This window comes from Sinocyclocheilus grahami, unplaced genomic scaffold (genome assembly GCF_001515645.1).
Source record: "Sinocyclocheilus grahami isolate Dianchi unplaced genomic scaffold, SAMN03320097.WGS_v1.1 scaffold535.1, whole genome shotgun sequence".
Lineage (NCBI taxonomy): Eukaryota > Metazoa > Chordata > Actinopteri > Cypriniformes > Cyprinidae > Sinocyclocheilus > Sinocyclocheilus grahami.
Genome location: NW_015505714.1, coordinates 1,135,442 through 1,153,896, shown reverse-complemented (window position 1 = coordinate 1,153,896; position 18,455 = coordinate 1,135,442). Strand labels below are relative to the sequence as shown.

General features: G+C 35.2%; 2 protein-coding genes across 3 annotated transcripts; both read left to right on the top strand.

Annotated features, from left to right (window-relative positions):
- Nucleotides 1-818: 818 nt before the first annotated feature.
- LOC107555476 (serologically defined colon cancer antigen 3 homolog) lies at nucleotides 819-4,252 on the top strand. The gene is made up of 8 exons (XM_016238286.1): nucleotides 819-1,127; nucleotides 1,286-1,383; nucleotides 1,629-2,039; nucleotides 2,170-2,243; nucleotides 2,700-2,811; nucleotides 2,958-3,020; nucleotides 3,210-3,349; nucleotides 3,832-4,252. The coding sequence occupies exons 1-8, from the start codon at nucleotides 1,088-1,090 to the stop codon at nucleotides 3,914-3,916; spliced, it is 1,023 nt and encodes a 340-aa protein (XP_016093772.1). The 5' UTR covers nucleotides 819-1,087; the 3' UTR covers nucleotides 3,917-4,252.
- Nucleotides 4,253-5,351: 1,099 nt separating this feature from the next.
- Nucleotides 5,352-18,064, top strand: LOC107555491 (snRNA-activating protein complex subunit 4-like). 2 transcript variants are annotated; one of them, XM_016238313.1, is made up of 25 exons: nucleotides 5,352-5,693; nucleotides 6,449-6,589; nucleotides 6,916-6,956; nucleotides 7,057-7,144; nucleotides 7,371-7,393; nucleotides 7,492-7,635; nucleotides 7,921-8,046; nucleotides 8,132-8,210; nucleotides 8,298-8,379; nucleotides 8,564-8,665; nucleotides 9,182-9,254; nucleotides 9,356-9,520; nucleotides 9,702-9,822; nucleotides 10,153-10,259; nucleotides 10,441-10,535; nucleotides 10,688-10,782; nucleotides 12,130-12,212; nucleotides 12,305-12,796; nucleotides 12,900-12,986; nucleotides 13,244-13,391; nucleotides 15,164-15,234; nucleotides 15,323-15,388; nucleotides 15,550-15,580; nucleotides 15,727-17,690; nucleotides 17,768-18,064. In XM_016238313.1, the coding sequence occupies exons 2-25, from the start codon at nucleotides 6,466-6,468 to the stop codon at nucleotides 17,864-17,866; spliced, it is 4,506 nt and encodes a 1,501-aa protein (XP_016093799.1). In that variant the 5' UTR covers nucleotides 5,352-5,693; nucleotides 6,449-6,465; the 3' UTR covers nucleotides 17,867-18,064. The 2 variants fall into 2 exon arrangements, with proteins under 2 accessions (XP_016093799.1, XP_016093798.1); XM_016238312.1 differs by having other exon boundaries at nucleotides 9,672-9,822.
- Nucleotides 18,065-18,455: the final 391 nt, after the last annotated feature.

The following is an 18,455-nucleotide window of genomic DNA, read 5'->3' as shown; positions in this document are numbered from 1 at the left end:
CATATTTTGTAATTACAATTTAAATCTGATTAATTTTTAAATTGTTTGTCATAAATCAACATCTCAGGAAAATGTTATGGGGTTTCAAATCAAAATATGACTTCCTGTCATGAAACAGGACATAATTTCATACATGTCCACTGTAGAGGACACCAGGACTAAAAGCATGTTTATTATACATTTTGGGAGACAAAAGAATTGAATAGGAAAACAAATTATATATCAATATTCCTATGAAATATTATATATTATTAAGAAAATCTGGCCAATGACTACTCCCATTATTACACTTATTTTTTCAACATGCTGTCCCAACAGCACTTTAATATGCAAATTAGATACAGTGTATAGATAACATTGTGCTTAATGGGAAAACCAGTTTATGGAATTTTTACACACATTTAAAAAAAAATCCTGAAACCTAAACATTGATTGGTGATTTAAAAAAAAATCCCATTGTTTTTGCCTTTTCATGTCTATTCTTGTCATTTTATTTTTTAGAAAAACTGAGTCCTGGTGTCCTCTACAGAGCACATAGCATAACATATAAATAAAATATAAGTTTTCAACCATTATTACCGTTATTTTACCATTTTTTTCTTATGCTCTAAACAATGTAATGACATGAAAGCATACTAAATTCACAAAGCTTTTTATTTCTGGTTCTCAGGAGGATATCAGAATAAACGAAATTAATATTTTTTTGTCATTTAATATGCAACAACAGCATAGTCAGCATTTCCCATAACTAAACATCAACCATCTCTCCGACCTGTAAACTTGTATCTCCACCTCAATAGGTGGCGATCTGACACATGTCTCCTGTAGAAAAGCTGCTCTCTGACATACAGAAGCAGAGGCGTTAGTATTGCAGGAGATTAGTACTGTTTGTAAACTACAGTAATGAATTATGGTTTATGACATAATGTTTGACATTGACAATAATTAAACGAAACATTTACTGGGAATACATTTTACTTTCTGCTGTACTTCATCGCTTTTCCTCTCCTACTGACCGTGTAATGTTGAGCAATTACAGTCTGCTGGATAGTTTACGCATCTGGTTAAGTTGATTCTGTAAGTTAACATGTCTAAACACGAGACGAAAAAGCTCATCATTGAAGATGGTACGTGTCAACCTGCTTGTCTTTTCCTCTCTCTTTCTATAATGCAACATGATAATAAAGCAGCACTAGCTGCCTGTCTTGAATATGTATTAGAGCATTCTGGGCTTAAAATCTTCATTTTTAATGTCTTCTGTGCGCATGTACAAATTAACTTTCAGATGAGCCAGAGCCAAAGCAAGATGCGCTGAATCCATTTTCTTTCAAGGAGTTCATCAGAAACAAGAACCAGCAGCCCTGTCCTACAGAAGGCAAAGAGGTGAGAAACAACATGGCAAAGATTTTAAGGTTTAGTAGATGATATGACTTTTGACTGACGTCCCTACTTTAATGTCCCTTTAAAGACATTAAAGTAGGGTTCACATTTGTGTATTTACAGATATGAATGTAAAACTTGCCAATGAACAAAAGTAAGTTCATGCAGAATCTCATTGCTGGTAGATTCTTGTCTTGTCTTTTTTTTTTATTTTTTATAATGTTTCAAATATTTTTGATTTTACAAAGGTGTATGGTGGAGCATGCCACGTCGAGCAGGACTATAACACCTCCATAGATTTTGCCACGAAGGGGCCTTTCTTCACAGACCCCTCTCTGCTCTGTCAGCCTTGTGAAAACGAACCTGAGGAGACGTGGATTGAAAGCTGCCACCCATCAGCCCTTGATGGTTCTCAAGACTTCGATCTATGTGGCACTTTAGACCTCAGCGCTTACTCTGAGCAATCATCTCTGAGCAGTGATGAGAGGGAAGCAAATGTAACTGCATGGGAACTGGGTGATTCTGACTTCCTGCCAAAGGACCACTTAGCTAGAAGAAGCACAGGAAGCTATGAGGGTGATGAAGAGACTTCAGTGATTGACATTTCCTTCCATCCTAAGAGGAGTAATGCTGAAAATGGCACAAAGAATCCCCAACAGGTATGTTGTGTGAATTGAGAAAGGTGTGAGGTTTTGGATATACATGAGCCAATTGTTATATTATAATTGGTACATTGCTGCTTTTCAAAAATGTAAATTTCTTAAGGTGTTTGTGTTTCATGTGTTTTAGCTCAGAGAAGAGAATTCCCTACTCAGAAAGCAAGTCAAAGAACTCCTTAGAAGGTCAGAATCTGACTCCAAAAGGTAGGCTATTTACACAAATAATATGTTACATTACTGAATGTAAAATAACAAATAATTACAATTCTTTTGAGGTAATTAAAGTATTGCTTGCCCAAAAATAAAAATGTATTCTCCTTCAGGCCATCCAAGATTTAGATGAGTTTGTTTCTTCATCGGAAAAGATTTGGAGAAATTTAGCATTACATCACTTGCTAATGGATCCTCTGCAGTGAATGGGTGCCGTCAGAATGAGAGTCCAAAAAGCTGATAAAAACATCACAATAATCCATAAGTAATCCACACGACTCCAGTCCATGAAGAAACAAACTCGTCTACATCTTGTATGGCCTAAGGGTAAATGCTAAGCAAATTTTAATTTTTTGTTGAACCATTCCTTTAATGGACTGAAGTTTATATGTATTGCTGCTGTGTAGTTTTTAGATGATTTCTCATAATTAAACCTTTCGATTGTAATAGGATCAAACAACTGACTGATGAGTTGCACAGCAAGAAATTACAGGAGGAGAGAGAGGCTAAGGCTTTGGAGACAATGGTGCAGTCAGTAGAACAAAACCTTCAGTTAATGACGGTATTAAGCATTGTGCTATCATTCATGACAGATTTTTTATTAAGGTTTAATAAATTAAATCTTTTTTATCTTTTTTGGTGTAAAGATCTTTAAAATGTTTTATTTACTGCATTTAAGAAATTAAAATTCTGTTTTATCCAATACAGAAGCGAGCAGTCAAAGCTGAAAATAGTATTTCAAAATTGAAACAAGAGATACAACAACTCCAGGTTTGACTTCTTTCCATATGCACAAGCACACTTATAACAAGCACTCTATATGTAATGGTACATATATAATTTAATACAGCTATATACTACTGTATAATATGAATTTGTGATCAAGATATCTATTTCACTTCTGTTATTGTTCAGATTAAAACTCCATCATTGTGTTTATTTTTGATATTTTCTTCTCAGGGCCAGCTTGAAGGATATAAAAGTGAAAATGAGAGGCTAAGATATGAAGAAACTACAGCTTTAACTACAATGAGACACAATGCACAAGTGGCCTCTGAGTACCTTAACAAAGCAGCTCAAGATGCAGAGACTTCTATCAAGTATGATTAACAACGGCCATTAATTTTTATTGTGCTTTTCTATAATCATTTAATAATGATCAGAAATGTAAATACTTTTCTATAATCATTTAATAATGATCAGAAATGTAAATACATTAAAGGGGTCATATGATGCGATTTCAAGTTTTCCTTTCTCTTTGGAGTGTTACAAGCTGATTGTGCATAGATAAGATCCCTGAAGTTGCAAAGACTAAAGTCTCAAAACCAAAGAGATATTCTTTATCAAAGTTAAGACTCTGCCACGCCCCCCTAAAACGGCTCGTTCTAACACGCCCCCACATATCTACCTCACTATGTGGAAATATTAGCAGTATTTGAAAAAGAATGTGTTTTTTGAACATTAAAGCATGTCAACATATTCTGTTACACCAAATACACAAAATAATGATCTTTAAAAAAGCATCATATGACCCCTTTAAATTAATATATCATTGCACTGAATGTGTTTTGTATTTTTACAGGCAGTTGCTGTCGGGAAGAGAGACATTCTGTTTTGTTTCCCAGTTATTGACATCCATTGACAAGATCACAGAGATTCATGATTAAGTTTTTTCTGCAAACATCATGTTCCGTACACTATAGACTCACTGCATTTAGACCGTGGTACATCATTATTTATTTTGTTCATCCACTTCATTAGCATCATGTTTAGGTTTTATGAAATAACAAAATGAGGTGTGATCAAATGATGATCAAATTAAGCTCTAGCAGGAACTTTAGCATATAAACACTTAAGTGTACCAAATAGTGCCTTGGATTCTCTCACCAAAACCAAAGATCTGTATTGTAGGAGTGTATGTGGCCAGCAATATTTTCAAAAACGTTTTGCACTTTTGTTAAACAACGAGTCGAGTCCCTTCTTAAAATTCTATTGCACATTATTGGCCAGATTTTGATTCGGGCAAAATGATGATCAAATTAAGCTCTAGCAGGAACCTTAGCATATAAACACTTAAGTGTACCAAATAGTGCCTTGGATTCTCTCACCAAAATCAAAGATCTGTATTGTATGTGGCCAGCAATATTTTCAAAAACGTTTTGCACTTTTGTTAAACAACGAGTCGAGTCCCTTCTTAAAATTCTATTGCACATTATTGGCCAGATTTTGATTCTTGATTATATTTTGATGTATAACTTAACACATTTTTATATTTCTGCTGTTTTAAATTACAGCATTTTAAGCATTTGTTTATTGAAAAATACTTTACTAATCAACATTGGATGATGTGCCTTATATTCAGAATGCTCTTTATTGACTTAATAAAGAAGATTATTTCAGTCACGTGGTCTTGTTGTTGATTGAGAATTTAACAATTAGTATCTCTAAATCATTACATTAACATTTAATAGATGCTAAAAGCGTTTTATTTTATTTATTTTTTATTTTTTAACATATACAATATCTATGCTAAATATTAAAGCAGTAAGTATGAATTTAATGTTCATTAATTAACGTAGTAATGAACATATTAAAACATTCTTCTAATTCTTTGATAGCGGAGAGGCGCCGGGACTTTTATTATGAAGTGTCGGTGAAGGTGACGCGCGCTTTACGTTTGTACGCACATGACGTTACTTGAGCGTAGAGTAGGTTTACCAGGCAAGAATTATTATTGACAGTTAAAGTACGATTTATGTAAATCTTTGTTTGCAAACTGCAATTAAAAGCAACGACTTAGATTTATTGTGCAAGTGTGAATCTAGTTTGCAAAGTCCCTAAGTGCACTCTTTGTAAACATGGTGCTGTCCCGGAAGATTTGAGAGGGACTAAAGTGCAGAGATGCTGCAGGATCCAGCAGGTGTTTTTGTTGTGTTGTTTTGGATCTATTTTTTAACATATACAATATCTATGCTAAATATTAAAGCAGTAAGTATGAATTTAATGTTCATTAATTAACGTAGTAATGAACATATTAAAGCATTCTTCTAATTCTTTGATAGCGGAGAGGCGCCGGGACTTTTATTATGAAGTGTCGGTGAAGGTGACGCGCGCTTTACGTTTGTACGCACATGACGTTACTTGAGCGTAGAGTAGGTTTACCAGGCAAGAATTATTATTGACAGTTAAAGTACGATTTATGTAAATCTTTGTTTGCAAACTGCAATTAAAAGCAACGACTTAGATTTATTGTGCAAGTGTGAATCTAGTTTGCAAAGTCCCTAAGTGCACTCTTTGTAAACATGGTGCTGTCCCGGAAGATTTGAGAGGGACTAAAGTGCAGAGATGCTGCAGGATCCAGCAGGTGTTTTTGTTGTGTTGTTTTGATAGAAGAGCTGCAATACTGAAGCTCACAGCAGCACGACCCATTAAAGGAAAGCTAATGTAAGTACATGCCCGCACTGCACAGACAGACAACTAAAGTTAGATATTTTGTTCGTTTGCTCCCTTTGCCAAATACTCATGTACTGTGTTTTCTGCTTTGTGGTCTAGAAGTGACTAGTTTTTATTGTATGTTGAATATAGAGGGTTTTAATGTATTTCTTTAAAGCTGTATTGTTTATTTCTACAGCATTACATTTGAGTAGATGTGAAACATTACAGGTAAAAATATAGAAAGTTGGTACTGAATCAAAAGAAAATAAATTACTCACCTAAACATCTACTAGCTAACCAAACACACACATGAGTGAAAGTAAAAAAATATATATTAATAATAATAATAAAAAAACTTCTACATTTCTTTGGAATTGAGAACTGTATGTAAAATGAAATCAAGAGCCTTTGTAAACCAACCTTTAAAATGTTCTCAGTGTTTTAAATATGTAACAAACACTTTATATGTAATATTTTTAATTCAGCTGTAGTCCATCTTTGGTGAAAACTTTGATCATGATGATGCATGATCATATGATAGTGGTTTCATTGGCTGTTTTATGGAAAGTAAAACTAAAATTCTCAAGAGAGAATAAAATAGACTTCGTTTTGTAATTATAGGAAATTCTTTAGACTAGTGAAATATGCCCAAAATAATATTAATATGAAATAATATTTATGTACTTTACACTCCTGCAAATGAGTAAGATCGCGTTGGCAAAGTGTACAATGTTGTAACTCAGTAACCTGTAAAATGTTTTCAGGTCTCACCTTGTCTAACATGGAATCGAATGAGTTACTTGAGAAAAGGGATCAAATCCAGAGGGAGATTTTGGCTCTTGAGAGTACTCTGGGTGCAGACAGCAGCATTATAAACCTTCTGTCATCTGACAGCAGCAGTGATGGTAAGTCACTGTCTCCTATCTGTGAGAGAGATGCCCGTCTCTCCTCTGTCTTTTGGGCATCCCATTGCACTAATTTACCAGTGAGTAAATCAAGTTAATCATAAGTGAATAATTATTTTAGATCAAAAATTTTGTTCACAAAACTTTCTGAATGATTCACTAGTGATCTAAAAAATGTTTGATGAAATCCTTACCCACCATTCCCAAATGACTGGAATGGTGATGGAAAGGTTATGGAATTGTTTTGCCCAAAAAGTGTAGGAGCCTTGTTTTTGACTTGTGCTCTGTGCTTTACATTAATGTAATACATAATGTTTCTGGGACAGATGATAAATCTGATGACAGTGGACCTGAAGTTGAAGGAGTGGTAAGAATCTAGAAAGCCAAATGGTTACTATAGAAATTAAACGCACTATTCTTCTTGTAATGTTTTTTTTTATTCTTATATTGCTTGTAATTGCCTCTAGGGGCGTGATGACTTGGAGGCAGAGCGCCTGCGGATACAGAGGGAGATTGAAGAGTTAGAGAATACACTTGGTGCTAATGTATTGGAAGGCAAATAATATCTTATTATCTATAGCGATTTACATCGGCCTGAAAAATTAACCCTTATATTCTCAATGGGAACTTTAAATATATGACGCATAATCTGATAAATCAGTAGCAATTCATTATTGGGTATTGGGTCTGCTGTTTCAGCTATACAAATAATTTGTTTGTAAATTAATTTGTCTTAATTGTATGTATGTATGTATGTTGTTTTTTTTTTTTTGCAAAACAGAGAGTGAACATGACACTGATTCTGTGAGTTACCATTTTGTTTCTTTGATATATGCTTCTATTATATTTTCCCATTATTGTTTTAAAATGCTTCTAATACGGTATTGGTGTGCTCTCATTAGAGATATGAAGACAGTGATGATGATGAGTTGGATCTTCCTCAAAATGTGGAGACTTGCCTGCAGATGAATTTGGTCTATCAGGAGGTGTTGAAAGAGAAACTAGCTGAGCTGGAACAACTCCTCAATGAGAATCAACAGCAGCAGGTGAACAACAAACATCAGGGCTGGAGTTCATTGAAACAGAGTCTTCATGCCGCACGGTTGCATGAGTTTAATTACAGCAGAACCATTTTAAAGCCTCTTATTTTAAACTGTACCTCCACAGAAAGAGATTGAGGCCCAGATCTCTGGCCCAAGCACTTCAGCAGGTGAACAACAAACATCAGGGCTGGAGTTCATTGAAACAGAGTCTTCATGCCGCACGGTTGCATGAGTTTAATTACAGCAGAACCATTTTAAAGCCTCTTATTTTAAACTGTACCTCCACAGAAAGAGATTGAGGCCCAGATCTCTGGCCCAAGCACTTCTAGCTCCTCCTTACCAGGAATTCCCCCTCAGAAACAATTTCTTGGATACTTCATGAAGCCTTACTTCAAAGACAAACTCACCGGTCTGGTATGTTATGATCTTGCATCCCGGAATTATTATTATTTATTTATTTATTTATTTGCATATTATTTTTTATTTTGTTTGCTTCTAGGGCCCTCCAGCAAATGAAGAAACCAAAACAAGGCTGAGTCATGGTACCAGACCCATTGATGAGCTGAAAATAAAAAGATGTGTGTTTTGTGACAGCATGCTTGCTTTTTATTACTTGTATCTAAGTGATTTTTGAATAAAAATAAAATGCTGGTTATTTCTGTCAGGGAACGGTTGGCAGAAAACTTTGCTGACCAATGCAGTCGCCAAAGACACAATGAAACGGATGCTACAACCCAAATTATCCAAGTGAGTTCTGGAAAAAGGAAAACCAAACCTAAATATCTGCCCTGTCTGTTCTATTTGGATACAAAAAAAGTTGTGCATTTAGAAATGCAAGTTTGCCTTCTAAGTAAATTTAAGCGTGTGTGTGTATTTTTGTAGAAAATGGCCGTTTTTAGAAATTTTGAGAGTTTGAGATTTGTTTTCATAGGCTGGACTATCTGAGTGCCAAGATGTCTAGAGCTGCTGATGAGGGAAAAGAAGAGCTGAAAAAACAAATAGATTTAATTGAGAAAGAAATTGTAGAAATAAGGTAAAGGTATTTTAAGTTATTTATTTATTTATTGAAAGAATTCTATGCAGTTATAATGTTACAAAAGATTTCTATTTCAAATAAATGCTGTTCTTTTGAAATTCCTATTTGTCAAAGGATCCTAAAAAATTGCATATTAAGCAGCACAACTGTTTTCAACCGTGATAATAATCAGAAATGTTTCTTGAACATCGAATCAGCATATTAGAATGATTTTTGAAGGATGATGTGGCACTGAATACTAGAGCAATGGTTGCTGAAAATTCAGCTTTGCCATCACTGGAATAAATTGGATTTAAAAATATATTCACATAAAAAACACAGAAAAATTATAATAGTATTTCTCAGTATTACTGTTTTACTGTATTTTGAACAAATACTGTAAAAGCAGCCTTGGGGAGCATAAGCGACTTCTTTCAAAAGCAATAAAAAAAACCTTACAGACCCCCAAACTTTTGAATGGTTGTGTGCTTAGTGTGCAATAACATGTGTAATCAAACTTTATAATATCATCAGTGCCCTGAAAGACGATCAGCTGCTGGGTAATCTCCATGATGATCATGACTGGGAGAAAATATCAAATATTGACGTAAGTTATTTTATTAAGATGCATCCAAATAAATCTAGTTCTGTCTTATAACATCAGTTTTCCATTTCAAAAGTATGAAAGAACTTGTTTGTGTTTGATAGTTTGAAGCGTTGCGACAGGCTGATGATTTGAAAAGGTTCTGGCAGAACTATTTACACCCCTCCATTGACAAGTCAGTATGGAAACGGGATGAGATTGTTAAACTGAAAGGAATTGTAGAAGAGTACAATTGCTGCCATTGGGACAAAATCGCAGAGGCTCTTGGGGTAAGGGTAGAGAAATTCATGCACTTTCAAAACAGCTGCTAATGTTAACATGCTATTTAATAAGGTTTTTAATATGTTTAACAATACTACCTTCACCTCATATATGTATATGTATACTTTAACGGATATTATATATATATGTTTTTTCCAGACAAACAGAACGGCTTTCATGTGCTTCCAGACTTACCAGCGCTACATTTCAAAGACCTTCAGAAGGAAAGAGTGGACAAAAGTGGAAGATGAGATCCTCAGAAAACTGGTTGAAAAAATGAGAATTGGCAACTTCATTCCTTACATACAGAGTGAGACATTTGGGTCTTCTTGAGTTCTTGTACTGAATGTTGCACATTTGTTTCTGAAACAGATCATTCTGACTCTGAAATCAGCTTGGATAAGCCTAATTCAAAATAAAATAACAATAAGGGAACAACAAGGGATTGATCACACACAATGTGTTCATGCATCTGACTGCACTTTTAAAAATTGTTTTATTTTTCAAGAATTTGTTTTAAATGCAAGAATATGTCCTTTATGATAGGTTTCATTTATAGATTCCATTTACATCAATTGTGTTTTGGAAATAAGTATGTATCATAGGTGCTATATATTTGTATTATTTATTATCTCCACAGTGTCATACTTCATGGAGGGCCGTGATGGATCACAGCTGGCATATCGCTGGACATCCGTTTTGGATCCTTCTTTAAAGAAAGGCCCCTGGTCCAAAGAGGAGGACCAAGTATGGAGCTTAATTAATTTTGTATATTGTACTCTCTTACAATAAATGAGAAACTGATTTAATGTATTGCTTTTGTACCATATTCTGTCAGTGAAGACACAATGTTTTAAAATCTGTTGCATGCCAAATGCCAAATTTGACTAATCAAGTTCACTAATTTGACTAACTGCTTTCATATCAGTTGTTGCGGAATGCTGTCGCAAAATATGGCACCAAAGAATGGGGGAAAATCAGATTGGAAGTGCCAGGCAGGACCGACGGTGCTTGTCGTGACAGGTACAGTATGACATTTCAGACAAAAGTAAATGTATGCTCTGCAGCTAATGTTTCATAATAACATCCCTGAAATAATTTCAACACCCAAATCAATCTGGCTGGATTGACTAGTGCTAGATACGTAAATATGATGCAAGATTTTTGCATCTTAGGTATTTGGATTGTCTTCAGGAAAATGTGAAAAAGGGGCCTTGGAGCAAAGAGGAGGTGGAACTACTAAAAGAAAAGGTTGAGAAATATGGCGTTGGTAAGTGAAATCTTTGGAATTAACTATCGCTATCTCAATAAATTAGCGTTAATAAGTCTTAAAATAGGCAGAAACAATATCCAGCATCCATTTAAATTAGGGCTGCACAATTAATCAAATTTCTAATCGTGATTATAATTACGGATGCCACAATTCTGTAAAAAAAAACAAAAGTCCACTTACATTATTCTGGATGCTTAAGATGTTTATTTTCTTAAGGGTTTTTCCATTGTTTTAATTTTAGTTTTAGAATAGCATTATAATAACATGCATATTTTAACTTTTTTTAATTTAAAGAAGAAACCAAACCAATGTGTAGTTGACATTTGAGTTTTAATGCTATAGAAAAGCAATGCGTTTTTTCAGGAAGAGTGTTTTCAATGTGCTTATTTTCATATAAATGAATATAGCATGCAGTTGCTTCAAACAATGGTATAAAGCTATTCAAACATTCAATGTAAATTGTGATAATCATAAATAATAATCACAATTACAATTTCAAGGGAACAATCAAATAAAAATATTTTATAAAACTACTGTTTTACTGTATTTTTGATCAAATATATACAGCCTTGGTGAGCATAAGAGACTTTAAAAACATGAAAAACTCTAAATAACACTCTTAGTGTATTTAAATAACTAATGACCATTATGTCAAGGCCAACTCATGATGTTACTTTAGAGAGGAGATGATTCGTCATGACATTGAAATCATTTTGTTGTTGTTTTGATTTTAACCATATATGGAGAAAATCTAACAAAAGGTATAGAACTGTTCAACTTCTTGAGATAACATGCAAAAATTCTTAAACCAGCAGATTTTATTTTCATTTTACTTTTGCTCACAGCTCATAGTTTCATGGTTAGTGCAAACATTGTGAAGTAACATGCAGCTTTGGCACTTGTATTTTAGCACAGACATCCTCAAGATGGTCATTTTCAATGTAGACACTGTCTCAGCCTTCAAAAAAACTCTATCCACTTGTATTGGCTGTTTTTCAGATCAAAGTCTATCCATAATGTATCTAATGCCTCTAGATCAGAGATGCCCAAACCAGGGCCTGTGGGAAAAAGTTGGCCTGTGATGACCTTTGATTTGGCCTGTGATGCTATATCACAAGAGGAGGGGAAAGGTTTTTTTAAAATGCCATTGAAATATATCTTAATTTGTAATGTGTATATTTTTGTTTTAATTTTTTTAACAAATTAAAAAAAAATTTACATTTTTGATTCATTATTTAAATTTTTATTTTAAATTTTACTTTTTTGGGCAATGGTCCTCAGTCAAGTTTGATTTTTGGCCCATCGTATTAAAATGTTTGGGCACATCTGCTCATTATTTTCCAGGCAAGTGGAGTAAGATTGCCTCAGAGATCCCAAACCGGATTGACTGCCAATGCCTACATAAGTGGAAATTACTTACACAAGCTGTAAGTTCATTCTTCAATATATCTTGCATCCTTCAAGAAGATTAAGTATCATAAATAAACATAAACATTTTGTTGTTGTTGTTTTTCTTCAGAGTACGAGTAAAGAGCATCAGAGTAAAGGCATAAAAAGAAAAAGGAGGCCAACAACAGTGCCAGGAAAAAGACAAAAAGTATTGAAAAAAAACATTAAACAAGAGATGATCACCAGCTCCGAGGATGAAAACCAGATAAATAATATGGACAGTGATGTTGAATCAGATGTTCCCAAAGATCTGGAAATACCACAAAATATGGAAATACCACGAAAGGACTACGTACAGCCAGATATGAAGGAATGGATACCTGTAAATGCAAACACAGTGGTTCATTCTCTAGGAGCTGTCAGGACTGTGTGGGTCTGTCCTCCTACCATCGAGGATGAGCTAGAGGAATCCACTAAAATCCTCGTCTTCAGCCGCATTCGATCACAGAAGAGCAAATGTCCAAAAGTCATGCTCGGTTTCGTGCGCAATACTGTCCTGAACCGCTTTGGAAACGTGGAAAGAACTTATGTAGGTTTAAAACCTACTGTCTTGCAGAGTCAGGTAAGATGTTTTCTTTCTCTTTTCAGGTCAGACCCGTTTTTAATTTTATTTATATGTTCTGCAATGCTTCTGTGTAAAAATGAATTTCATTTCATGCATGCAGACTGACGATGAGAAGGCCATGCTCAAGGTGTCTCTGAGTGATATTAAACTCTTCCTACAGTGGAAAGGAGCATCTGTTATTAAGAAGGTATGGTTAACACAGATGATACTTGATGTTACATTTATAAGGCCATTACATTATTATTATTTATTTAAGTATATTAGAAAATAGTTACCACTTTCTAAGAGCTAATAAGATTTAAAACTATAGCCTTATTCAGACTTAAAACTGTTAAGGCAGTATTGTCTTTATAATATCATACGTAGAAAATATATTATTTTAAATAAATAATACACTTACGTTACATTGATTTTATGCATTTTTCCTTTCAAAATAACTTGAAGGAGAAAATGACAAGTCCAATAAATATAAAGAAAAGAAGGCCGGTTCAGGACATGGCTAGCCTTAATAATGACCTCCTTAAAGCCATCACCCCGTGGATTGGTAATGTGATCCTGCCTGCTCCAGCGAATGAAGATGCGTTTTGCACAGGTACAGACCCTTGTTTCACTTCTGACAAAACACCTAAACATTTGTGGGTTTTTGTGGTACTGAAGCAATGTTTTAGCAGCCTCACATATCAGACAGTTAATTGCTGATGAGTAAAGTTTCGCCCCCTTTTTTTCTTGTTAAATATCTAGTTTCACTCCAGAATATGTCACATTATTAAAGAAGGGTTTATGCAGGTCTTAATTTGCCCTTGCACAATTTGCAGCCTTAAAAAAGTTCTCGCATCAGAGCAGTCATTGCATTAAATGTTGCATGCATTGCCAAAATTAATATCTTCCTGTTTTTGTTTTCCAAAAAAAAAAATCTATAATAAAATAGCTTTCCAATGCAAATGTAACATACTTAATTGAAGATACGTTTACTTGAGATGCCAATGTAAAATGAAAAGTCTTGAAACAAAAAAAGTTTATACTTAAAACAAGAACAAATATCTGTCAATAGTATATATGAAAATTTTCATTTTAATAAAGTTGATTTTATCTGAGCCCACTGACAGATATTTGTTCATGTTTTAAACATAAATCAATTTTACTGGACACAAGTAAGTAAATGTATTTTGATTTAAGAATCTTCAGACATTTGCACTGGAAAACAAAAGTTAACAAAAAGTTATTTCCATTCAAGTCCTAGTGGTTGGGAGCAGAGGTATTCAAGCCTTAAAGGGATAGTTCACCCAAAAATGAAAATTTGATGTTTATCTGCTTACCCCCAGGGCATCCAAGATGTAGGTGACTTTGTTTCTTCAGTAGAACGCAAATGAAGATTTTTAACTCAAACCGTTGCAGTCTGTCAGTCATATAATGGAAGTGAATGGTAAATTACGGCTTTGAGAGTCAAAAAAACATACACAAACAAAACCAAATTAAACCCTGCGGCTCGTGCCGATACATTGATGTGTAAAGACATGAAACGATCGGTCTGTGCAAGAAACTGAATGGTATTTATATAGTTTTTTACCTCTGATGCACTGCAACGTCTGAACTGTCTGAACTGTCCTGAGCGTGTCCTCGACAGCCGGTGCACTTATAAGTGCATTACCGCCACCTATCTCTCAAATGGATCATTGACACTCTGTCTACAATCTCAATTAGGAGTGTCAATGGTCCAATGGTGGCGGTAATGCACTTACAAGTCTACGATCCGCCGTAAAGCAAGAAGAAGAAGACACGTCACGTGCATTATATGACTGACAGACTGCAACGGTTTGAGTTAAAAATCTTCGTTTGTGTTCTACTGAAGAAACAAAGTCACCTACATCTTGGATGCCCTGGGGGTAAGCAGATAAACATAACATTTACATTTTTGGATGAACTATCCCTTTAAGCAATTATTATTATTTTAAATTTTTTTGTAAAATGAATTACAAAATAATGGAGATCAGTTGGAAGATCGGTATTGAAGTGCTGCTAATACAACTCATTGTGAGCTCCCTAGACATTTATATTGAGAGAACGTATTGTAAGATATGTACAAGAAAAACATTGTTTTACATATTGTGTAAGAGAGACATTGTGTTTCTTTTAATTTACTCCTTAAAATTTCTTTACTAGGTCTTAAAAGTCTTAAATTGACCTTTTATAAAACCTGCAGAAACCCTGTGGATGTAAAATGAGTTGCAACTACAATTCACATTGACTTTAAGCAATAAGTTCAGTTTAGTTTATAGTACTCTAGTGTGTAGATTCAATATGGACCTAGTTATGAGTAATTCAAGGCATTTTTTTGTCAATAATTCATCAATAATCATTTTACAGGTGATATTGTTGGAATGAAAGCAGCAGACATCACTCTTCCAAAAACATCAGTGGTTTCATTTTTCCTCAAAGTAAGCCTAATAATTTTGTCAACCGTTACGATGAAATAAAAGAAACAAAGACGGCAGTGTTTCACATGGTTGTGTTTCCTTAACACAGGCTTTTCAAATAGATATCAAGGGTTGCAAGATTGTCTTTGAAATTCAGCAAAAGATCGACATTAAGGTATTTATCAATCCAGCATCTTAAATTAATTAACCTAGTTGTCATACTTTGTTGCTGATGTGCATATGAATAAGCAGTATTTTTTTAAAGAAAGTAATACCTCGAAGATTAGTGTTCCCTCAGTATTGTCAGTTGTTCTCTCTTGTTTTGTCTTTTTCCAGAAGCCAATTGCTCAATCTAAATCGAGAACAGGTATGTCAGTTTATATTTATCCATTTTGAAGTCTTGAAATATAATAACAAATAATGCACATATCCAAAGCACTCCAATTCTTCCTACCATAACATGCTTAATGTCAATGTTTCCTTCCTATGGTTATTTGGCTCCTCCTCAAAAAGTGTCAGCGATGCTTAAGGAGGCAAAACAGAAAGCTGAGCACAAAAAACCTGCAGAACCTCCTCAACATCCACCTCCCCTGCAGCCGGTTCTTCTTAACCTTCCCAAGCAGCCAGTCATGCAGATGACAACCCCTGCTTTGATTCATCCCAAAACTCTTGTCATTACACAGCCAAACAAGCAGAGGGCAGTGCAGCCTTTAATGCTTACGAAACAGAAAATATCTCTACTACCACAGTCACCACCACAAGCTATATCACATATTCCTCTACCTCTAATACAGCAGACAGCACCTGCACAAGCTGTCATGGCCTCAACCTCCAAATCACCAAGTGTAGAGGTCTCAAACAGCGACAAATCTACAAAACGCATCCACAAACCTACTGAGAAAGTCCCAGCCCTAATGGAAGAAGCTAAAGCTAAAGGTAGCAAAAAAAAGTCGCTGAAACGAAACCAAGGCAAACAGAATGTTGTTTTTCAAACCATTACTTTGCAGACGCAGCCAGTAAACTGGATTCTTGCCCCCACCAAGTTGGTACAAGTAACCGGTCCACTTTCTGCTAATATCCCAAGCAACCAGACACTAACTGTGCCAAACATTTCCCCCCTGAATAGCAGTATTCGTCCATGTATCTCAACCAATCTATACCCATCATCATCTGCCCTGGTTGTTGCTTCTTCTTCTGTCAATCCTGCCCTTATATGTTCTTCAGTCACTAATGCCTCCAGAGAGACCTTAAAGACTTCCTCCTCTGTGAACATTAGCCCCAAAGGCATCCAGACGCCTCTTTCACCTACTTCGACCTTAGTACAGAGCAAAAGTGTGCTACATAGTGTTCAGATGTTATCTCCAGCACCTAAAGAGGACCAGAAAGTTTCACACATTGAAGCTATGAAGAACTCCTCAGATTCCTCTTCTGATGAATCCATTGTAAAGCCATATCAGACATCTACATCAACTGGTTCCAGAGTATCTCCTGCTGTTTTCAGTGTTCTTCCAGTTCCCTTGACTGTGGCACCTTTGGCTAATGCACCAGTCGCATCCAAGCCAACAAATAATGTTGCAGTGGCAAAGTCTCCTGGTGTTAATGAAAATGACTGCGTTCCTGTAAGAACTATTCAGCTGCCAACAGTCATCCAACAGAAAAGTTTGCCCGACACAATATTGAGCCCCCTTTCTACTTCTAGAAGACCGCTCCGACCAATTGCTCCTTCACCTCAGTTTATAGCTCAATATCCTAATATTGTGGCTCCATTAGCTCAGATTGTGGCTCTGTCACCTCATATTGTGGCTCCTTCACCTCGGATTGTGGCTCCACCAACTCAGATTGTTGCTCCCTCACCTCGGATTGTGGCTGCACCAACTCAGATTGTGGCTCCATCACCTTGGATTGTGGCTCCATCCCCTCAGATTGCAGCTCCACCACCTCAAATTGTGGCTCCATCAGAAGTACCTCAAATCATAACATCAAGTGAACCATTGATCCCTCTTCCTGATATTCCCTCTGATGTTGTTAGCTTTAATCCCCACTTGATATTCCCTGAGCAGTCATCTGAAGTAGATGACTGGATGAATGGAAAAGGTGGAATTCCACTACTTCATTTAGAGATGTCTTTGCCTTACCTTCCACCGTCTGCCGCCAGCATCGAAACACTGACTTCTTTGCTCAAAGTTAAACAATCTCTGCTTGCAGCTGCAGTGAATATCCTGCCAGATGAATATCAAAATTACAGAGAGGAAGAAGATCAAGTAGCTGCCATCCGCAAAATGATTGCTGAAAGGTTTGCCTCAAATCCAGCGTACCTGCTTTTGAAGGCTCGTTTCTTGTCATGCTTTACCTTACCAGCCCTTTTGGCCACTATAAACCCTTCTGAGAAATTTCAGTTGCCCACAGATAACAATGGTGATGATGCTGAGGTCTTGTATTTACAAAAGAGAAAAAAAAGGATTCAACCACCAGCTACAGTAAGTTGTGTATAACATTGAATCAATCTTTGTTTTTTTTGTTTTTTTAGAATTTATACATTTTCTATATCTTTCAGAGGGCTGAGCTTAACACAAATGAAAACGAAGCAGCAGCAAAACATTTCTCAGGAATCGGGACAAAAAGAAAAGGAGTCGACATTGAGTTCATCAGCTGAATGAATGCCAGTAGCTTCAGATTTTGTACAGTTCAAGATTAATGTAGAAATGTGTACCACTACAAAAAATTCAACGTTAGAGTTTAAGGGACCAGTCAGATATTCATTGCACTCATTTCTTTTACTCCATCCATATGCTTTGTTTAAGAAAATTTAGTGTGTCCTGACAATTTTCTTGAAAAAATAAGACTCAGAATTTTGCACTGAATTATCATATACTTTCATTTTGTTGATGTTACTGCTTTTTGAATAAATTGTTCTGTAGAATTGTGAAATGTTGTCATTTGGTTTGGTTCTTTGTGTTTTTGTATTATAAGTATTTGAATTTTCTATGCTTTTATATTACATGATCATAATGTGCAACCCACACCTGAATCAAAAAGTTTGTGAAATAACAAAAAAAAAGATCATACATTTATATTAATAATGGTTGACTATACATTTTCTTGAGAAAATGTCAAAAACTTTATGGACTCATTCTGTGACCAAATAGCACCGAAAGTGCATTGCGGCTCAACAATTCATTGTGAAATAGAGGGAAATTAAAAAAAAAAAAAAAAAAACTGATGACAACTGGAAAATGGGAACT